The sequence below is a fragment of the Trachinotus anak genome, unplaced genomic scaffold (genome assembly GCF_046630095.1).
Source record: "Trachinotus anak isolate AG129_WGS33_773 ecotype Australia unplaced genomic scaffold, CSIRO_AGI_Tana_v1 ptg000003l, whole genome shotgun sequence".
NCBI lineage: Eukaryota > Metazoa > Chordata > Actinopteri > Carangiformes > Carangidae > Trachinotus > Trachinotus anak.
In genome coordinates this window covers 11,398,719-11,422,300 of record NW_027273854.1, presented here as the reverse complement: position 1 = coordinate 11,422,300, position 23,582 = coordinate 11,398,719, and the positions used below count along the sequence as shown (strand labels likewise).

The following is a 23,582-nucleotide window of genomic DNA, read 5'->3' as shown; positions in this document are numbered from 1 at the left end:
ACACCTTACAAGTCTAATGAGAGGGTGGTGTGCCATCATCTGCTTACTTAAGTTTAATTCCTCTTAAACAGTCCAACTTGTCCATGTAATGGAGCAAAGTTGCTCTGCAGGTCAGACTGGTGAAGAGGAAGACCCTGGGGCTAGTTCCTAATACACAGCCTTACTATGTTTTTTTTTTCAGCTCTGAATCTATGTCATGCACATTTGATGGCCAATGAAATAGCAGCAGAAAAGCTGGATGGCGGCACAAAACAAATCCCATGATATTTTCTCAGGTAACTTCTAATATGGATCATTCGAGCATGTTGCTGAATGAGAGAAGGCTGAACCTGACCTAGAGATTGTCTTTCAGTCAGACAACACAGGTTCAAGTGCTTGTGCTGTCAGGAATCTGAACTGCTTTAGTGTCAATGAGCAAGGCACTAAGTCCAATCCAACTTCAAGAATTCGGGGGCGGGGACACCCTCTGCAATAATGACTTTCTCTAAGGGGATCACAATATTTATACAATGCCAGGTCTATAAATTTGCAGGTGCACTGAGTTTACTCAAGAAAGAACCTGCCCAAGAGGTAAGAAGGAAAAATGGGACCCATCGGTACAAGACCTCTGTAGATATCCTGTCAACCTTTCATTCACCTGGATCTCTGAAATGTTGCAATAGGGACAGCACTATTATGTTTTTAAAGTTCAGTTTTAACCCTGCAAGGCAGAAAAGTTGCGAGCAAACTCTCCCTGTCGAGCAATTGCAACTCTGGTGTGATACAAAGGCAGTGAGTTTGCAGTTTTTTTTCTTTCTTGCACTAATTGCAGCTTCTGGTATTTTTGGTCACCTATGAAAAAAAAAACAAAAAAACAACTGTCTTACAGGATCTTATTGTACAGCTTTCCTGTGATGTTTGCACGGCCCCACTGAAGTGGCCGATGAGCTTAGCTCACCCGAAGGTCTTTACCTCATGCATCCTTGACTCTTCAAGCAGCAAACACTGTGCAGAGTGCAGGTTTAACAGACACACACTTATTATCTGCAGCTGGCAGATCCTTTTCATGAGCGAAACCATGTCCCGTCCTTACCTGGGCCGTCTGATCCCGAGAGAGGTGAATTAAGCTTGGGTCGCTTTGCAGTGGGGGGTCCGACATCCAGCAGATTGTCAGCCATCCTGGTCAGCAAATGTTTTGAATGGATGATGATGATGATGATGATGATGATGATGCAGGAAAATAACAGCAGGATCCGTCCAACTTGTCGGCCTCTGGCGCGTAATAGCTGCTAACTTTTCCTATCGTCGGGCGTAAAAGAGCAATATAACTGTTTTTTTTTTTTTTTTTTTTTTTCTTGACTGGCAGACTGGCGAAATGCTGCCTGGAGAAAAAGGTTTCAAAAGAAAGGCAACAGCGCCACGCTTCGCCGCCGAAGATCACCCCATGATAATCCAACACCCAACACCCACATAATTATCCTCAATAATTACGTCCAAAAATTATTTCGGTTCGAGAAAAATAAATAAAAATCATTCATAAAATATTACACAAAGCGTATGAAAATCCCTTTCTCCGCAGATCGCCGGTTTCACGTCCGTACAGAATCATTTTTTTCGCAGTCGAAACGAGCAGCCATAAAATCTACTTTCGGCTTAAATAAAAAGAGCAAAATTCGAAAAATATTTTCTATGAGGTGGATTATTTTTCTCGTCGCTGTCTCCCGGTAAATACAGCGTCTCGGGACGGAGATACGGCGAGAAGCGGCGCTCTCTAAAAGGGAAATCAAATATACAGTGGGCTTTCGAGACGATAAAAACCCGTGTAACCCTCACATGTTTGCGTTAATTCTCATCGGAAGAACTAACACTTCGATTTTCTGCACGAAAAAAGCCGTTTGAGCCCGGTCTGGGTAGCTCCGATCGGTTTTTAAAATTAATGCTCCCCCCGAAATCCCGATTCTGAGCCGCGTCAAGATGGCGGCTGTTGATTCCTCCGATACAAAAAAAAAAGTTTTTTTTTTTTCTTCCCAGCTAGACTGAGGGGGGAGGAGGGGGAGGCGTCGTGCTATGACGCCCTGACGTAAACCTGTGTCCCACCGTGCGTCATGTGTACGTACGCGTTGTTGCCTCTAGAGGTGGAATAACCCAAAAATCAGAAAAAAAAAAAAAAAAAAAAAAAATATATATATATATATATATATATATATGTATAATAATCTTCTGTGCTCCACCTGTTTCAAACTTTACACTAAAAACAATCATAACTACAAAGAGAAAACACTATTTAGATGTGAAAAAAAACAATGTGCTCTCCAGTTTTAAAATACAAACAACACTTCACAATCTCTTTATTCCTGTCATATTACCAGTGGTGAAAAGTAAGTAAGTGCGTTTATTCAAGTCATTTTATTACAAGAATAGTGAAGTAATACTTTTATAGTTTTTTTGTGTTTTTTTTTTTTTGTTTTTTTTTAACAGGAAAATATTTTACTTTTAATCTCACAGTACCTGACAGTTTTAGTTTTTTTTTCCCATTCACAACATGTGGTAAAATGTGATTCATTGCCATTTTAGACTGCTTTGTAGCATACAAAGCAGTTTAATTGTCTCAACATTGACCAAATACACCATTAAAATGCATCGGTAATAATAGGCTAAACATAATGTATAACAATATAAGATTCGGTTATGGGGCCATTCTGCATAACAAGCACTTTTCATACTTTGAGTTGGTTTTGCTGAAAATAAATCTGCAGTTTCAGTACAATTTTAAATGCAGTAGTCATACTTTTACAAGTATCCAAATGCTTTACCTGAATAGAAATAACAATCACTGTAAAAGTCCATTACAAGTAAAAATTCTTTAATCCATGGCTTACTTAAGTGAAAGTACACTAACATCAGGAAAATGTGCTCCAACTTAAACCTTTTTAAGAAAAGGTGCTCATTATGCAGCACAACTGCCCTTGTTATTTTGTATATATTAAGGAATTAACGTCACTGATTCATAAACATGTAGGCAGTTGGAGTTAATTTAAACTATTTAATATTATGTTGGGTAGTAACAGTCCATAAACTGATTGTATAACCTGATCTAATGTTTTATATGTAAAATCCTGATCTGCACAAGTAACACTGTAATACAGTACAAAACATAAAATACAAAAAAGCATAACACTGGAATAATCAAGTTAAGTACAAAGTAACTCAGCATTCCTCAGACCATTACTTGAGAACATGCACTTAGTTACAGTCCAGCACTGGTAAACACACAGCTGGATGTAGAGTACAAGCTATAAATTCAACCAGACAACATTTACCAGCAACTGAGTTTATTCAGTTTTGACCTTCACTTGCATACCTATTAGCGTGCTATATACAAAAACATTTCCAGAGAAAGCAACAATTCATTAAAACTTGCCTGTTGAAGGCCACTGAGATACTACCTACCTGCAGACATCTTCTGGCGCCTTATCCATTTTATTTGGCCAGTTTGACAAAACAAAACAAAAAAAACAAACAAAAAAAAAAAGGAAATCTGTATTCACTGAAGCCTTACTGTCCTAGTATGTCATACTTATTGAGATGACAAAGTTGACTAAAATGTCCAGGTCACATTCCTGCTAAGATTAGAACATCCTTTCCAAAACACACAACCACACAGTTTTACAAACACTCATACATTTTTACACACATGCAGGCCAACAGAACACACAAATATTGTTCCAACATTGTTAAAATTAACCAGTTCTTTAGACTATTTAATACTCTAGTACATGCGCTTATATAAATAATAGAAAATGCTCAGATACTATACAATATAAAGGCATACTGTACATAAAAAGTGAGTGCTTTGTGCAAATGTATTCTAACAGTGAGTGCATAAACATACTTTCTCTAATGTGCACAACACAACCTGCAAATTAAAGAGGAGATAAGATATAACATACAAAGAAAATTCATGAGATGGTAATGACACTCTTTGGCATCAAAGTTTTCCCCATGTGTCATTCTCCTGGTTCAGAATGTCAATTACATCTCAATAAATCCAACCACATCGACAGATATTCTCATTTTTGCATGACAGGGAAAAAAAAAAAGTGGCAACCACCCAGCACCCTTATCTTAATGCTCCTGTTTGTTGTAAATAACACTAATCCACCAAAAAATGTTTGTTAAAAAAAAAAAAAAAACACACACACACACACACACACACACACACACACATTCAAAAGATCTTATTTAAGTTACCAAGGACAAAAATTTTGCTTTTGCACTTCACCTGACACTCAAGTATCACATCCTCTATTAAGCGTTTAACCTTGGATCATAAAAAAAAAAGATAATTCTTAATAATTCTTAATAATTATACTGAGCATCCCTTTATTGTAGTAAAATAAATTTTGGGATGGAACAAGAGTTGTGTGCTCATAAGCGAAAAGAAGCCTATTTTCCCTATTAAACAAGTGATGTTTAGCTCTTATTATTGCATTTAAAACAACTACAACTCCATCCAAGCAATAAATACAAAATGGACAAAGAAATTCAAACACCGCAATAAGGCCAACTAATGTAAAATATGTTTGGTACATTTATATTTAATTGTATATGTTAAGAAAAGGCACTGCTCAAATCTTATGACCTTCAAGCACAAAAGTAAACATTCCCATAGCATTAGCTTTTAAGTATCTTAAGAAATTAAACCAACTTAGTGGTGGCAGTGAAAAAAAATATATATAAGGGAAATAAAGTTCAAAGTTAAAAGGCACAAGCTACCCTAATTTCACACATAGACAACAAAGAAAACAAACTCTGACTTTTAGGGTAATCTTAAAAGTGGTATGACAAAAGATGACAAACTGGTTCTTTGTTGTTCTGCAATATTTGTCTTATTTGCTTAATTACTTAAAAGTAGTCATTATGAAATGGAAATGTAAAGAAATTAGGTTGTTAATCTGCTGTTCAGGATATTTAAATTCCACAAATACTTATATGGTAATACTTTTTTTGCCTCTGAGCACACAATCCTTCTTGCTGAGAAACAGTAACAGAGAGAAAAAGTAACATCAGGAGATGTACAGTTTAATCACTTTGCTTTCCTTAATAATCTAACAAAACAGCATGGAATCATTTAAGTCAAGAAGAAAAGAGTAAAAAACACATAGGGCACTGCCTTTGCTCTTACAGCGCTATTACATTATGCTTCATGCCAATGCGAGGCTGAAGCAGCTAATGCATCCAGCTGGTTGCATCCAGTAATGTCTTTCAAATCATAGAAATTAGAGAGGGCAGCTTCACATGAACAGTTCAAGTTTTGTGTAACAATAAATACAATAAAACACATTTAGTTTTGATTTGTGACACTCCACTTTGATTATCCATGCCTTAAAGCACTACCAACACACAGTGTAATCCACAGCAAACCTAGGCAGTTGTTTTGTCTAACTGATCTAAAGTCACAGCTTAAGACACTCTGCAGGTACAGCAGTGCCTCGTAGGATCTGTTGAAATACTCGTCAACACTAAACACAACCTGACTTCCCACCAGAGCCTGGATCATGGGGGAGGGCACAAACATTAGTAGCAGTTAGCCTCATCTACGGTGTCGTTGTAAGCATGCGTAGCCACCATTATGCCTCAGTCCTGAGGCAATACAAGATCCTAACTGAGGCCAGAGAAAAAGCTGCCACATCAGCAAACATGAGGTTTTTTTCGACTGCGTTCCTCAAGTGTTTGTCATCCTGCAGTTTCACAAAATCAGTCGAGGAACTCACATGCACCTCTCCTCATTAAACCCTGTATGATCTCACTACATAAATACATACAAACACACACTCTCTCACACACACACACACACACACACACACACACACACACACACACACACACACTGCATGCATGCAAACACAGTCGCACGACACACTGCTTGGCGTCGTCTGCTCTTAGCCTGCATTGATTAGTCTCTCTTGTGCCTTCAATGAGGAGTTTCCTGGCTTCCATGAAGAACATGGAAACAAGCTCTTCTGCATTTCAGTGCAGATTTCACTATTTCATATCTTGGACTGATATCTTATTTCACTCATCATACGTAGTGATTCTCCTCACCTTGTAGATCTTTCCATATGCAAGGTCAGCTTTCTGAGCTCTTTGTTGATATAAAGGCAAAATATCATAGCAAAACATAGTTTACAAAGTAAGAAAAGCAAAGCATTTTTCCCTCAAAAGTTTACTAATTTACAGTTTTCCATTTATGTTATTCTTCCCTTACTCAAAAAGGCTTAGTCTACACATTATTCTATTCTAAAGGCACTTAAAAGACATATGAAAGAAATAATCAAGATTAAAGACGTAAAGTTAATCAAGTAAGTTAATGGGAGAAGATTCACAGTCAGCCATCACATCTTCCCATTTTCTCTCTGCTCCTGCCTGACACTGTCTTTGTGGTCCACCCAGCAGCCTCCCCCTGATATTATCAGCTATTCAGATTTACACTAAAACAACCTGCTGCCCGGCTGATGCAGACGAGAAGCCTGTGGGTGTTTTGATAGGACCAAATATACAGCAATTCTACAAATGCCAAATGGCAGGAACAAGATCTTAAAGGGTAGATAATTTACTGTAGCAAATTCTTACAGTCTGGTAAACTCCCCAATATTAGTGTCTTCCTCATATTTGTCCTTCTTGATGTCTTTCACAGACTTTGTTGGATTTTGGGCTGTATTTTGCCGGACTGAGGATGAGATGATGAGTTGTTTGCTATTTGCAGGAGGAGGAGGTCCTTCTAGATTGGTAACAGGTATAGATGTCAGGCCACTGTGAGACATAGAGCGTCTGGCATGAGAAATCTCCGCGGAGGGGCGTCTTTCGCGGCTGTCAGCCTCTTTCTCATGACTAAGCCCCGTGGTAGTAGAGGAACCAGCGCTGGCACTGGGTACCATAGTGTTGGTATTGCTTGCAGTCACGCCTGTTGCGGGCACCATGCTGGCAATTTCATCAGTGGGCGAGCGCCCAATGCTACCATCTACTTGTGCCCGGATCTCTGGTGAAACTGAGAGTTGGTACTGAGGCACAGGCCCACTGTCACTGCTCTTAGGGTAAAGGAAGGTCTTCATCTGACCTTTGCCTTTGACGTTAACTGTGCCACGGTAATCAAACTCATAATCCATGCCACTGAGCACACAGTAGCTCTCCTCGCTGACCTGGACACGACACTCCACTCCTGTTGTATCCATGCGACTGGCGATGTTGACCGTGTCACCCCAAATATCATAGAGAAGCTTAGTAGTGCCAATCACACCTGCTGTCAGAGGACCATGATTGAATCCAATGCGAAGCTTGAAACCAAAGCCCAGCATGTTCTTGTTGAAGTCATCCACCACGTGCATCATTTCTAGGGCAAATTCGAAAAGAGCACGGAGGTGGGCGTGAGGATGTGCCGCGTCTGCACACTGCTGCGCATTGAGACCGGCCGCTGCCATGTACGTGGCACCGATGGTCTTGATCTTTTCAATGTTTGTGAAGGCAGGCTTTCGTAACAGCTCATCAAAGTCGCCAATTAGCTCATTGAGGACACGGTAGCACTCCTTGCCTCCCTCATAGCTCTCCTCATAAAATTCACTGAAGTTAACAATACTGGCAAATATTACACCCACGTTGTCATGGTTCTTGGAGTAGCTCTGGGTGACCTTTAGCTGCTCTGCTACATGGATGGGGATGATGTTCCGAAGCAGCCAGTCGGCCTGGTCCCTCATGTTCTGGATCTTGATGCGGTGTTGATCAGCTTCCACATTGCCATGGTAATGCAGGCGGTGACTGACCTCAAATTCACGGTTAAGGAACCAGACTAGGAGAAGCAGCAGGAAAAAGGCCACGCAGGCCTCAGGGCCCAGCAGGTCCTGTGGGTAGGGCTGTGTGTCAGGGTCTACTGGGCTATCAGACATGACAGTGGAGCTGTTACTGTTGTTGTATTGACTATCAGACCTGGTGGAGAGAGAGACATAAAGAGAGAGAAAGAAATGCAGGGAAATAGAAAACAGAATGTTTGAATAAACATTTTTCTTGTCAAAAAAATTTACAGCTTCTATAGCTGCAACTGATTAATCAGGAGGCTGCAACAGTTTGTTCATGCAGCCTTTTGACATGAGTTGCGTGCACCTCACCAAAGTCTAAGGCAAGAATTTAACAAAAAAAAAAAAAGAAACTGCAAACAGCCCAGTGGCTTAGGACTTGGGACGCCAACCATAAACCGCAACAAACATAATTCAAGTTTGGCCAAGGCCCCTTGTTGCATCTCTGAAAAAGGCATTAAAGCCCAGTCCTTTTTGAAAAAGAACTGTGAGCAGGTAGAAATAATGACACTACCAATGCCAACAATAATCATAATACTTACCAGAAAAACAGACTCTTAGCAACACTGGAAGAGATAAAACACGAGTGGCATTAATGAATACAAGTACATCCAGACATCCAACACAGTCCACTGTATACTTGTGCTCTTTTCTTGAAATTTTAATGAGCGACCCAGTATCAACACATTATCTCTGCTATCATCCAACATTCAATTCACTATCATGTGCTTTGAAAAAAAATAAAAATTGACATTAAATTATGTTATTACATTTCATTCACATCCTCACAATAACCAAGTCTGTGGTACCTGCAGGGGGAGCTGAAGAGCACGGCAAGCAGTCCCAGTCCCACCAATGTTGCTAGAGTTGAGCGCATCCAGTAGCTGAGCTGGCAGAAGTTACAATACTGAATGATAGCTATGATGACAGCACAGCAGATGAACATGGTGAACTGGGGAAAATAAGAGGCAGAGAGCAACATTCATTCATCAAAAGACACCAGTAATGGTAAAGATTATCACATACCGTAAATTACACTGACTTCAAGCTATGTTAATATTCCTGTAGAACTAAAAGACATATGTTGAGTGAGATTAATAACAACCCAGTGATGGAAATTCTATTTGCAGCCCTACACGTAACATACTTTACTGGTCAGAAGCAAGGTTCCCGTACCAAGTAAACAATTTAATGAGAAAGAATAACTCTGCTAGCTGAACAACAATACCAGCATTTCACACCCTGTCTAAACAGAAACAACTCAAAGTCCACCTGAATGGAGAGATGCATGTCACAGGTGATGTGGGAGAAGACAGCCACAGCAGGCAGGGACACCAGAACAGCTCCTATAAAGTGACGAGCTATCCAGCCTGAGATCACCCTCATCAGCACCCGAGTGCAATTCAGAGTACTGTCCAGGTAGAAAGCCATACTGGAGAGGGAAAAAAAAAACAGGAAGCAGTGATTGATACAGATAACTGTGATGGATGAGAGATGTAAACAAAGTGTTTATCTGATACGTGAGTGTCCTGTTTGACCCCAGCCGGATCCCACCTTCAATAAGAAGCTGATTGCAGACACGATTGTCTACACCTTGGTTTGTATTTACAAAGCCTCTAACTACATGACTCAAACCACAGGTCAGTAAAAAAAGACCACTCAACCTAATACACATGCATTTATGTTAAAAAAGGTCTCTGGACCTTTTTACTCTTGTCTTTGTATTAATATCACTACCTTGTAGGAAGGAGAAAAACCGTTGCAGCAACATTCTGCATAAGCTCTCCTTGAGATCATATTCCAGGAGAAACTTTCAGAGAAGACAAAAAATAATTCATTGTCCATCCCTCTTGAAACTGCCTGCCCTCCAGACAGCTCCAAAGCTTTAGATTAAGTAATGGACTTTTTGCAGTTTGTCATAGCTGAAGTGTTAATGCTGGCAAGTTGCACAGATTGTGAAATGTCAGTTTGTATGTCGTGAGTTTGCCTTTGAATGAAATATTTACTATAAAATACTAAAAAATTAAAACCAGGGGAAAAAATAACAAATATCTTAACATGTGTCAATGGCTGGATCCGGCCAGTAGATTAAGACCTCTAATCTGTATTCAGTGTCTCACCGTATAGAAAACAACAGAGCCAGAGCCTCCAGCAGTACGGCTACAGCTGTCAGAGTGAGTGCCGGTGTGGACAGACTCTGCTGGGTGACAAGCGGTCGAAGGAAACAAGCCAGCGAGAGAGCCAGGAACACTGAACAGCACAGCAGCATGTCCAGGAAAGAACTGAATGTTGGACTGGCAAAAGTCTGCACCGCTGCTTGGGTCTCCACCTGCCAGGGAGCAAGAGAGGGAGGAAAAGAGGGAGACCGTGATGAGTGAATGAGAAAAAGGAATTAATGGAATATTTTGCAGCTGCATGCTCTTCATTCAGAATGAGTTGGAGTTTATTTTTCAATAAATCAACCAAAAAACTGAACAATTTAAGTATGTCTTAACTAAAATCTATCCCAATTTCTATGTCAATGACTGAGACACTAGACCCAATGTAGCACCAGTTGCAGCCTTGAGGTTGAAAATGCACTTCTGAGGTAACACCAGCAGAGGGCATCGTGACCTAACACAAAACTACTTTTAAGGTCCTGCAGTGATTTTTCTTTGCCGCAGTCTTGACCGCTCTGGTCATAACGTAGTCCTAACAGGTTTCCTAGACAAGAACCAGACACACAAAAGAAAAACACAAACCAGCAGGAAGACAAACACAAACAAATACAAGCACATATGCTCACATATGAGGAGAGCAGAGGTGGGATGAGTGGAATCGCGAAAAGACACTGGTTTGAAAAACTCTGGATGATTGTTGGACTGCAGTCAGACCAAAGGAAACTATGTAAGCTCACAGCAAATATAGATAAAATCAAAAATAAACAGACACACAAGTATACATGCATACTCATTACACAATCAGGCATATGGGCACCATTATGTCACACATAAACATAGCTCACACACACACACACACACACACACACACACACACACACACACACACACACACACACACACACACACACACACACACACCTCCTCCTGGTAGCTTATCCGGTAAGCAGACTCCAGGCTCCTCTCCAGGAAGGTGAGGCTCAGTTTGTTTATAGGAGGTTTGTAGAAATAGTCCTTCATGAGGCTGTCACATACACAGAGGAAAGACAGAAGAAATTATATACAATTAGGATTTTAAATGTTACAGTTACCTAATGAAAAACCAATCACAATTTCACATAAACTACTGATCAGTCCACACATTATATGAGTGATTTGGTTAATACATTTATTCCTTGTCACCTGTCTTCCTTGATAACGTCCACAAAGTGGGCATCGCTCCTCTCCCTGAAGTTCTTGGATCGCAGAGGGATGAGAGCTGAGTGGTCCATGCCCATGGCTCCTCCACTCCACGTCTTCTTCTCCTTCTCCTGCAGCATCTCACACAGCGATGTTTGGCTGTTGTTCAAGGCCTCCAGTCGAGGACTGAGCAGGCCGTTCAGAGCCTTGGGGGTGCGCCCTGCAGAAACCACGGGGGAGCACTTGAGATTTGAAGAGTCCTAAGGAGAAAAGAGGGGGAAGAGAAGTTCAAGATAGAGTATGTAAAGATGGCTCTTTGCTATTGAAACAGGTCAGAAATAAAAGGAAGTAGTGTACATATGAAATATAAAGCTTAAAAGTGTGCTACAGTCACATCAATTTAAAAGCATGTCTCTGTGGCACGCTTTAACTGGGACTCATGGAGTTCTATTTCTTTGAACTAGTTCTGAGTCCTTCTTCTTCCTGCTGGGCCTGACTAAATGTAATCAGAGTGGTTCATGATGCCCCAGTATTTAATGGGAAAAATAATGACATAAAACATGCAGACACATTGACAGCAACAGACCTTTTTGAAAGTAAAAAAATCAGACATTTAACATTTTAGACAGATAGTATGTGTTTGGCTCAGTCGACAACAACAGGCTAACCTTGCTGCTGTTTGTCTTGTGGTCGTCCTGGCAGCCATTAAGCACCGCTCCTTCCTCCTTAACCTGATCCTCCCCTGGCATCAGGACCACACTGCAGGACAGACAGGGAGACTGGAGGGGGGTAAAGAGTTGGGGAGGGGGTAGTATGAGAGGAAGACGCAGCATATGGGAACAAAGAGAATTCATAAATTCGGAGATACAGATCAAGGAGCATATGAGCAGAGTACAACATGAAAAGATGGCAGCGACCAACATCGAGAGTCATGGGGGATGACAAAACGGCACAAAAGAGATAACAAAACACATGCATCAGCTGTGATCACAACAGTGCTGCGCCAGCCAAAACACAAAACATTTAAACCCAAAAGGTGATAAGTCTTCCTATTGATCTTAAAAAATGTCAAAGTCTTAATATAATTTATTTTTAGCGAGGATAATGTTAACAAGAGCAGCAGCAGCCGATGAGAAACCGAGTGGGAAACAGAGAGTAAACAAGAGGTGGAGAGGTGGTCTAGATGAGCTCAAGGTCTGTGTGAGTGTGTGTATATGAGAACAAGATCAGTGCGATATGCTGCCCTATAATTGACCATGACAATGATGTGCAACATGCTGTGAAGTACTGAGATGCCAAAATACATATTATTATTATATATATATATATATATATATATATATATATATATATATATATATATATATATATATGAAATGTAAACACACAGTCAAATGTGTCAAATTAAGCTTTATTTCAAGATGCCTGAGCGTGATCCTGTCTCTCTGCTCGAGTGAGCTCATTACCACACTGAGGACCCCCGCTGATTCGCCTGCCTCACATCATCCTCTATCCTCTTCCTACTTTCCTTTTTAACCAGCCACTACCCCTCCCCCCTTCCACCTGGCCTGGCTGAAAGATCTGTGCAGGGATGTGCGAGGATTAATTGGGGTGAATATAAGGCACAGTGGTGCACGGTTTTGAGGGCAATTATAAGGGAATAATGTGCAATTTTGGTGAGTCTGTGACCTAGTGGTACAATTTGAATGAAAATGAGAAATTTCCCTTGAAGGCAGAGCTAAGGAGGACATAATGGATGGACATGATCTGAGCTTATGAGTGCTAAGGGTCAGTTATTATGTAGATGGCCCGCTGGGGAGAACAGTACTAGCTAATGTCTAATTAATAATATCTCACTGTTTTGTCCTCTTTGTTCCTTATTAATAAGGATTTAATGAGGACTGGGGTATTACACAAATGGTGCATGAAGGCATATATGCATACAGGTGCACTGAAAGTGAAGATGGAAGTCAACAAAGACGCTCTAACCATGCAGGGTTCCCAAGGTTAAATTGTGCAATTACATGAAACATACAGAAGAATTCAGATGACATAGATGTAAGCCTTTCTTTTTCTGTTTCACATCCCAAACACAAGACAAAAAGAAGCTTATTGTATTGCAAAAAAATGAGAATAATACGTTTCTGATTCACCCACATAAACAAAAACACGCAAAAGGGCAAAAAGATGAACAACAAAGAGGCCGTAGCAGAACAGCACTCTTCCTCAGGCTATGTAGATGTGCAAGAAAAAATGGTCCCAGCAACATACTTCCTCAACACACAATGCTGATGTTTCTTTTCTCACAGATAGTGTGCACTCACCTTGGCTGTCTCAGGGGCCACGCTGCAGGCCGAAGGGCCCCCATCAGGTGTGTGCACTCTGGCTGTGGGAGACCGAGGATCTGCATGCTCTGCTCCAGCCAACCCCGACTGGGAGCAGCTACAGTGAGAGTGAGGCTCCACCTTCCTGCCAGAGATCAGATAGGTCTTCAGGCCTGGAGAGAGACAGAAAGAGGGATTTGAACAGGTTTAGTCATCCCTGTGTGGATGAAGGTACTGGTGGTTGTGGAGTTGTTTTAGGATTCAGCAGAGGCCCAGTACCCAGCAGAATGAAATCCCTTGGTGAATTATATAAGCAGGCACTGACATAGAACTGGAATCAAGAGAGTGAGAAAGAGAGAGACAGAGAGTAGCACTGAATATCAATCTCTCCCTCACTTCGAAAAACCAAGGTCATACACGAGTCACTCTTGTTTCCATATATATATATATATATATATATATATGCACAGTACATAAACATGATGTGCGGTGCATTTGTGCAGGATGTTTTTATCTTATTTAAAATCTGACAGATGAGCTAGAGACTAACGGAGCTGCTAAAGAAGCTAACAGACCCTCCTCATCACACCTACAATTTCTGTATAGAAGTGCTAAAATCCTCCCATAAATCCTTCAAATATCTATTTTCCCTGTAATGAGATCATTACTCTGTCATGTATGTATCATACAGGTACATGTGCATCGTTGTGTGGGGCTCATGCATGCATATCCAATGACCATGAGACAGCTTTCAGGCAAAACAGGCCAGTGCCAAATATTTGAACACCTGCTACCTCCCTCGTCTATCAACATGTTAAACATGTTATCATTTCCATCGTGCTTACAAGGTGTGTGTGTGTGTGTGTGTGTGTGTGTGTGTGTGTGTGTGTGTGTGTGTGTGTGTGTGTGTGTGTGTGTGTGTGTATACACACTTGTACTTGCTACATAGTAAGGACCAAAAAAAGTATTTTACTAACAGAGTGAGGACATTTTGGGAAAGTGAGGACATTTTGGCCGGTCCTCACTTTTTGAGACACCTTCAAATCACATTTTGAGGGTTAAGACTTGGTTTTAGAGTTGTGGTTAGAATTAGGTTCAGGTTGGGGTTAGGGTTAGGGCTAGGGTTAGGCACTCAGTTGTGATGGTTAAGGTTAGGGTAAGGGGCTAGGGAATGCATTATGTTAATGAGTGTCCACACAAAGATAGAAGTCCAAGTATGAGTGTGTGTTGCAACTTTTAGCCCAAAATCCTGCTTTCTGAACTGACCAATTTTCCCAAAACAATGACAAACGTTTGATAGTTTAATTGCTGATGGGCACAAAGCATTTCCCCTGCTTCCCCTACTAGCTGAGACATTAAATGTCTTGAAATGCACAGGACTATGTATTTATCACTTTCAATAACATTTCTTCTTTCTTCTCAGCAGACAACTGGGTCACCAGGATGCTCCTGCTGAGTAATTTTAATCACGCATCCAGACATATGGCTCACTTCCTGTTTTGCTCTTTGGTGCCAGCTTAGTTGCTCTGATAAATCCAAAGACAAAGCGAAAGATAGTCGGACAGACAGAGAGACACCTAATATACCTCTAGTGTTTATCACCCTAAAACGTGGGCATTCAGTCCACTTCGCTGAGACTAAGAAGAACGTGCGTGTGGGACAAAACTCCCACGCCCTTTTGTCTGCAGGACTGTATTGTGACAAGCCACAACCACAGTAACAGGTATCTGTATGTGTGCGTGTGTTTGTCAGTAGCACAGGTAAGTACCTGTGACTGTGTGCTTGGCCATATAATTCAACTGTCAGTGAAGCCACAGCCTCGGGCTCTGAACATTGTCTGCCCTAAGTACTTCAGACAGGCCTGCCACTGCCTTGCCTCTGTGGAGCCACCCTGGGGCTGCACAGACACACACACACACGTGCCCGCAAGTATAACATGAAGGTACACACTCTCTTTTGCAATGATACAAATTCACAAACAAAACTTATGGGACAAATACTGAGATAAGCAGATGAAGAGAAGAAAAATAAGAGAGTAAAATGCACACAAGGAGACAGATGTAAATACAAGAGCAATTATGAGATGCTTCCAAAAAAAAAAAAAAAACACCCCCTCCAACCACCTACACACCCAGTCAAACACATATACACACAGCAAGCGGAGGTGTAGATGGACAGCTTCACTGTGGCTGGATCGATAGCCAGGTGGATGAGGATTCAGGGATGGGAAATGAAGGCGGTAAACAGCAGTAACAAAGAACTAATTCCCTGCACCAGTGATGCAGAATGGCACAGCAGACAAGAAGAGACAACAGGAAACTGAGGGGCGCTTTTGACTGCCTCTGAGAATGAGAACGTGCGAGTGTGACTGTGTGTCAAAGACAGATCCAGAGTCACAAACATGCACAACGCGTACACACTGCGTTCACTGATTTCATTAGTTAGCTAATGAAATCCTTCCCTGCCTCCCACCATGACATACACTGATTTCTGCCTCTGCTCATGGGTCATTGAGGTTATTTTCCCCCTCCCTCTCTATTTCTTTGCTCTTCTTCTGTCTTTCCCTCAATATCTCTGAAGAAAGCCGACATGTAACCTTCCACAAGTTGGGCAAGTACCACAGGTACAGATCTTTAAAGATCTTTAAATAACGTATGTAAGGCAGCAAAAGGCAGCAAAAAGATGTCCGACTGTGGGCAGACATTTGCATGGGTCTGACTGTATTCTTGTCTGTTCACTGAGATTTCTACAAGCCAGATTGAGAGCATTTGAGTCAGAGCAACAATCACGTCGTTTCACAGAACTACTAACGTATGTGAGTCATAATGTATTATTTATTAATATATTTCGAGTCACGATTAATGCAAATCCTATATCTGCTGTAAAAGCATTGGTGACTGCTGAGCAATAATAAAATTGCATAAGACGAGGACCAAGCCTAATCCACCTAAACAGAAATCACTGGACCATTCAGCCTCCATTCCCCAATACTGTAACAGCTTATTAAAGATAATGAAGTGTTTCAGGCTAGATAATATGCGTTTCAACACATTACTGGAGAGAAAGGATAAATGGCAGAGCAGAGAATATTTGTTAATGGATGAAAGAATAATAACTCAATATAAAAAAACAGACTTAAAACAGACAATTAAAAACAAGATGCTGGACAAGCCTCTGGAAAAAAAGAGGTTCAAAAGTCAAAAATAAAACTCAAAGCTGAAAGAAACAACAACAACAACAACAACAAGCTGATAGCTCAGGGAGGTCATGGGAGATTAGCTGTGGCCTGCCCTCTCCCTCACTTCCTGTGAGGTTCTGATTTATATCAAAATAATTGTTTTTCTGTCTTGACTTCAGACAATGCAGTATTTCATACTAAGGGAGGGAAAAAAAAGAGGTCAAGCTTATGGACAGGAATCCATGGCCATCCTTTACACAGGTTCATGTAGATGTATGTTAGATCGATCACATCTTGTCATAAGACCTAGTTTCAAGGAATCAACTCACATGGCAGATTCCTGACAGCCAGCAAGATAAATCGACTGCAGGGGCTTGAAACAGAGCGCAGTATGTTATCTGTGTGTGTTTGTGTTTGTATGAGGGGTTACATGAGTTCAAGAGTCTGCAGATGTTGTGTGTGCGTGTTCCTGGCCACTCTAGGATAAGCTCTTGTCTTTACGATCCAAGCTCGTGGCAGCTGGAATTGCAGTGTTGTCAGGCAGTAAACTGCGGCTCTGATTAAGTGGTCTGACCAGCGGCTGGCTCCAATGTCCACTTCAACAGGGTCCAACATCATCAGAATACAGCTGTGCTCTAAAGGCCTCACAGCAGGGAAAAAGGTCAGGAAGCTTCATGCTGTGTGTTCCAATTGATGTCTCTTGTTTCTTTCCAGCTGTGTGTGTGTGTGTGTGTGTGTGTGTGTGTGTGTGTCTGACTATCCATCTGCCAGACTGTGCACATCTGTTTGATGATCTATGATGCAGGTACATGCGTACATTCGTGCGCTGGCCTCTTTCCATCTCTGATGACCCTGGGTAATTGAAGAGCATCATTAGTGGCAGCCTCTGGGCATTATGGGACTTCAAGTGTACAGTTCTGTGCTATCAGCTGACAGGGAACAGTAGATAACCTTTCCCCATGAGAGCCCAGTCACATTATCTCCCTCTCCAAGCCCCTTTGTTCAGGACAGAGGAGAGCGACATCAGAAAAGCACTTTGCAAACAAATGATACCACCTCTGCTGCTCCCCTCCTCTCGCCTCGTCACAGCACGTCCACGCTCTTCTGGGACAATGGCCGTCCCTGAACCCCCTCTTTCTGTGATGCTAAGAGTGTCTCAGTGCAGAGGCTGGGGGTGCCAAACAAACATACCCAAAACACGTGGATGCAACTCACACGTCATGACTGCTGTGATAATTTCAGACGCTCTAAAACTAACCCTGTGTCGGCCTTGAGCAAACAACCACGCACAAAAAGCCTGGATACTACACACCCTTACACTGTCTTATATTCAGCAAAGCACACAAAAAAGACAAAATCGTTTTATCACAAAAGCAGCACCTTTTCTTTCTACTTCCATTTGCAACTAAAGTGGGACTGAGCGGGCAAAGCTGCTGTCCCAGGGAGGTTTACTAAAAGCAGCAGAACACGCAATGGCAATGGAGAGCAAAGGAGAGTTGGATGATTTGCTTGGATCAGCATACACACAGACACAGAAACAAACAAACACAAACACATCATGTGCCTGATCTAACCATACTGACAGGTTTGCCTTCCAGGGCCAGGTATTGGAGCAGGAGGGCAGTGGAGCAGGTGGTGCAGAAAACTAGCTCTGCTAGGCTGGGCAGCTCTCCATGCCAGTTGGCACTGCCAACCAGCCCCCCCCTTCCTATGCCCTACTGCGTCTCTGTACTGGGATATACACTGTACATCCTGTCCCTGTCAGGGGGGGAGAGGGCAGGAGGGACAGGAGGGAACCTGTCCAGCATGACAGGCTGTTTAGGAGGACTTTATTACTGCAGCATGGTTCACAGAGGAGGGGAGGGAGAGGTGAGAGGTACACATTGCAGGGATTTTAGTAACAGAGCAGAGAAAAAAAAAATTACCTAGGAAAGAAGTGGATCTAGAATGAGTCTGTGAGTTTGTTGGTAGTGGTGGTAGAATGAAAATGTTTCTGGTGTCAGTGAGTGAAACTATCCAGTCAGAAAACATGAAAGACACCGATGCATTTTTCATAAGGAATCACAGAGGCACTCACACACTGTCATTTCTGACAGCAAAGGAGAGGGAGAGAGCCTGTGTGTGGACAGCGTAGGAGTGGGGGAGGGTTAGCGTTGACCTTCCTCTTTACGGATGAGCCCAGGTTACTTCTGCGGCATTAAAGGTCATCTAAGAAGGTGAGCAGAATTATTCAAAATGTCAAATTAGGTCAAACGGTCTCCTCTGTCAGAGAGATGTTTCAACAAGTGAGTGCCGTTTCACATGCTGTCTAACAAAATTCTGTCCCCTGAATAATATATGGGATGGGATGTTTCACACTTTGCTTCATTCACAACATACACAAACAAGCACGATGAGCAAAATGCTAAATTCCTTTTTATTGTAGATTGTGTGTAAACATGCGCTGGGCTAGTATCAAACAACACACTTTATCACTGCCAAGTATTGTATTTTATTAAAGTAAGTCTCTGATGCATTTAGAGTAGATTAGGGCTGGGAAATATAATGACACAATAAAACAACAGAGTTCAACAAAGACACAGTAGGCATTACTTGAACATGGCTGTTAGGTCTTTGTTTTATGCTTTACAGATATATTTGGTTTACAACATTTTAGCATCAATGTGATTAAGTACCTTCATTTTTGTATTTTATTCAATGGACCAGCCAAAAATGCATTCTCTCTTGTTATCTTGGCTATAAATGGGTTTTCAGTTGAAATTTCATTCAAAAAAATACTATTATATCAAATGAAAGAAGGTTTATCTATATTAGCCATCACAAAAGTAGATCAATACTACTTTTGGGATGGTTGCCCTGAGTGCTTCACAGCCTCAAGAGTATTCAGATTTCCAACTATTTTTTGTTTTAATAGGGACTAGTAACATTATTACCTAGTTACAGGTTATTTTTCAAACTAAAATACAATGCAAACATTTTTACACTCCTCAGAATGAAATGTCAGGCTACTGTTTCAAAAACATTGCAACAATCTTTCTTTACATTTGGACCAATCAAGTATGTAGACGTGAACAAGAAGCAACTAAGCAATGATGGACTTTATGACAAGAGCTCTGAATACTGCACATTGTTTCCAGCTTCCATTTCGATTTCTCATTTGTTGCCTAATGTTCATTAGTTCCTCTCATACAGAAGAGCAGTGGTTTCCCAATCATGGTCATGACCCTCAACAAGGGCCCAGAAAAAACACATTTTAGGGGTTGCAAGAACACGGTTATTCAACACACAACTTTGCTTGTTTGCTTGCAGGTATGATTGTTTTGTTTTAAGGCGGCACAAGCCAATAAGGTTGGGAACCATTGCAGTAGAAGATGCCTCCCTGCACGTTAAGAATGTAAGACGCAAACATCTTGCCATTTTCAAAGCACTTGCTAAACCACATGATGCTGCCTAAGTGAGTAAGCGTACAGAACTAAGGTGCTTCATTTTGTAAGAAGTCAAGTAACTAAACATGACCAACATTTGACAAACAAGGTATTACAGACTGGGTACGACTTAAGTCATGCCTAATATGTATATGTCAAACTCAGTGAAGCACAGCTGAAGCAACAGAATTCTTCTCAAACAGTCCAAGACCCCAGATAACCTACAATGACCTCTCGGTACAAGTTACATAAGCCCGTTTTCACAAAAAGAGCGTGTCTTGCACGCCGCCTGGGCTTTCTCGGGACATTAGCTCTCCAGGTTTGGGACCAAAACATGTCTCTAAACTGTGAATTACGTCAGAGTACTTCTCTGCTTACACACAAACACACTGTCTCAGCACAACAAGCCATACCGATGTCTCTCTCTTCCTGTTGCAATCAACAAGATCTGTCAATATCCTTCCCCTCTTTCTGTCCCTCACTGCTGTAAACAGGGGTGGCACGAAAACAAAAGTTCCATATTTGGACAGTGTGTTTTTTCCTGGCTTCACGCCGGCCCCACCACGGCTTACTTAAAACGACAATAGAAACACTTGACATCTCTCCAAAGTCTTTAACTCTCGCTTGGCTGTGTCTGTCTCATACTCTCTGAGCTCGTTTTGTATTCAGTGCATCAGATCCCTCCATCGTTGACAGTCCCAGGGTGCCATGGTCTGCTAGCAGAGCAACAGATACAGTTGACATCCCTCCAAAATCCTTAAACCCTCCCGTCATCCCTTGCTTAGTGGCCTGTATTTTCTCGCTCTTTTGTCAATCTCGCTGTGACTCCCTGTCTGTCTTTCTCGCCTCCTCTCTCTCTCTCTCTCCATCCCAAATCTAACTATCCTCCCTGTTCCTTTGTGTCCAAGCCCATATCCGTTTACCTCATCACCACTTTGGCTTAAAGGGCTCCTCTCTGCAAATAATTGCCCCAGCTGACATCATCCCGAAAGCTCACTCACTCACTCTTCATCTCATCTTTTCCTCCTCCTATCCTCTGTTAGTCCCTTCTTCCTCCACGCACGCTCTTCTGAATACTAATGGCCCCACCCTCTTTTCATCTCTCACATAATGGTGACCATATGGCACATCTGTCCATGCCGCAGAAATATCCATATGCACATGTCTCTTAAACTTGCACTTTTTCAAGTTTTTTTTACAAACACAAGAGGGGAAACTTGTCACCATGGTAACTTCACTTACTTCCCATGTAGCTCAGATTTTCATCATCCAGTCTATCCCTTGTTCTACTGAAAGATTTCATTTCAGGATGTCAGTGTCAAAATGAATCATTAAACATTAGATTTTTATGAGTTATATGTATGACAGCCCTGTGTTTAGGTTTGTAAAATGCATTTTACAGATAACACAATGGGGGTTTAAAAGTTTTTTTCTTTTTTATATTAAGGAATAGGAGACTTTTCCAAACTAAAGGGGAACACTTAATCCTTTACTTTACCGAAATAATTCCAAATCACCGAATTTGGAGATATATGGTTTTCAGCAGACAGTGACAATATGACAGCAGAGGTAGGACATTTCGCAGGGCATCAAAATTTATTTTTTTAATCTCTCCTAAAAATGTACAATGAACAAGTTTGCAAGATGTCCTATTTAATTCCTTGTTTATCTTGTTGCTTTTATTCTTGACCTTGGGGTTCTCTTCCTTCCGTCTGTACTTACATCTTTTAGAAGAGTGACACATTTTTTAAAAAATCCTTTCAAGTACTTTAACCCTTGGTTCTGAAAGATATTATATAAAAAAGCTATGATTATTAAATACATTTTAGAACAGAGAGCTAACAATAATCCCCTTCTCTTCCTGCATGAAATTTAGTTTGGTAAAGCTGTTAACCTATTTTGAGCTGCTGGCTTCAGCTCACAAAACCACAAAAGGAAATGACAATGCAAAGGTCAGGAGCTGAAACAAAACTAGAAGACACCTTTTCTGTGACGGTCTTGCTTCTAACTGAAATTCAATATCATCACATGCTGCATTATCTCCACCTGAGACACTATTGACCCTCAAGTATGAGCAGTGCTACTTTATCGATTAATCAGTGACGGAGTTTGTGGCTCCCGGTAAATGATCAAAGCAAGCAGCCAACACAGACACAAGCGTCTCCCTCCCTCTTATGCTCGCCTTCTGCTCTAATACCAGAGACTTTGCTTACTCAACATTTTGAGTAATGGCATCTTCACTACGGGCTGATGGTGATGATGAAAATGTGCTGGATCTTCTGCTGAGCACTGTGCCACTCCCTGAGGACTCTTGATACAGCAGGAGTAAATGAGGTTGCCAACTACAAGGTCAGCTTCCACCATTGAAACCCCTTAATCATATTCTGCCTTGTACAATGTATTTAGAAAGCCTTCAGACCCCCTCACTTTTTCCACATTTTGTTATGTTGCAACTTTATGCTGAAATCATTTCAAGCTACCGTCAATACCCCATAATGACAAAGTGAAAACAGAATTTTAGAATTTTTTGCAAATTTATTAAAGAAAAAACTGAAATAACAATCTGACACAAGTATGCAGACTCTTCACTCAGTGCTTAGTTTAAACACCTTTGGCAGCTATTACAGCCTCAAGTCTTCTTGGATATGACGTGACAGGCTTTGCAAACCTGGATTTGGTTATTTTCTGCCATTCTTCTCTGCAGATCCTCTCAAGCTCTGTCCGGTTGGATGGGGACTGTTAACAACCATTTTCAGCTTCTGTCCTAAGAATTTTGATTAGGTTCAAGTCAGGGCCACTTGGGACAAATGAGGACATTCAAAGAGTTGTCCCGAAGCCAGTCCTGCATTTTTCTTGGCTGTGTGCTTAGGGTCATTATTCTGTTGGAAGGTGAACCTTCAGCCCATTCTGAGGTCCTGACTGCTGTGGGTCAAAAGAAAAAAACACCAACAGATACACCTTTCATGTGTCTTCCACTGAGGAGATGCATCCATCTGCTGATATTTCAGTTTTTTTCTTTGTAACTCTGTTTTTGCTTTGTCATTATGAGGTATTGAGAGTATATGATGAGGGAAAATGAATTTAAATAATTTCAACAAATGGCTGCAACATAAACTGTGAAAAAAGTGGCATGGTATGAATACCACTCATCTGTTGACCTGAATCCACTTAAAAAAGTGATATTGACAGATTCATTATATTTCACGGTCAAGCACAGAAACAAGGGCCGGAAACAATCTGATATGCAGCCTGGTAAGATAAGCATTGCTGTTCTGTTTGTTGATGAAGGTGTCATTTAAAAAGCAGTGGAGGCAGCACTCTGACTCAACAGTTACAGAATGAGACAGCAGCAAGATGGAGGGTAGAAAAACAAAAACAGACAGGGAGGCAGGGACAGGGGGGCAGAGAGGGGGAGAGCCGCAGAGAGAGAAAGATTGAAAGTGATAAAAGGATGGAGAATGATCTCTGTTGGGAATATATCAGGTACTTAG

At 41.4% G+C, this 23,582-nt stretch overlaps 2 protein-coding genes across 9 annotated transcripts in view; both read right to left on the bottom strand.

Annotated features, from left to right (window-relative positions):
* crebbpb (CREB binding protein b) overlaps positions 1 to 1,987 on the bottom strand; it is a 34,100-nt gene extending 32,113 nt beyond the window's left edge. For all 6 annotated transcript variants that reach the window (XM_071473641.1, XM_071473644.1, XM_071473643.1 and 3 more), the window contains exon 1: positions 1,073 to 1,987. In XM_071473641.1, the coding sequence (XP_071329742.1) occupies positions 1,073 to 1,157 (85 nt within the window). In that variant the 5' untranslated portion in view covers positions 1,158 to 1,987. The remainder of the gene's footprint in view (positions 1 to 1,072) is intronic.
* A 1,307-nt stretch (positions 1,988 to 3,294) lies between these two features.
* Positions 3,295 to 23,582, bottom strand: part of LOC139617000 (adenylate cyclase type 9-like) — a 34,213-nt gene continuing 13,925 nt past the window's right edge. For all 3 annotated transcript variants that reach the window (XM_071473638.1, XM_071473637.1, XM_071473640.1), the window contains 9 exons: positions 13,489 to 13,661; positions 11,833 to 11,943; positions 11,168 to 11,424; positions 10,907 to 11,009; positions 9,947 to 10,155; positions 9,099 to 9,258; positions 8,636 to 8,778; positions 8,369 to 8,392; positions 3,295 to 7,959 (listed from right to left, as the gene is read on the bottom strand). In XM_071473638.1, the coding sequence (XP_071329739.1) occupies positions 6,609 to 7,959; positions 8,369 to 8,392; positions 8,636 to 8,778; positions 9,099 to 9,258; positions 9,947 to 10,155; positions 10,907 to 11,009; positions 11,168 to 11,424; positions 11,833 to 11,943; positions 13,489 to 13,661 (2,531 nt within the window). In that variant the 3' untranslated portion in view covers positions 3,295 to 6,608. The remainder of the gene's footprint in view (positions 7,960 to 8,368; positions 8,393 to 8,635; positions 8,779 to 9,098; positions 9,259 to 9,946; positions 10,156 to 10,906; positions 11,010 to 11,167; positions 11,425 to 11,832; positions 11,944 to 13,488; positions 13,662 to 23,582) is intronic.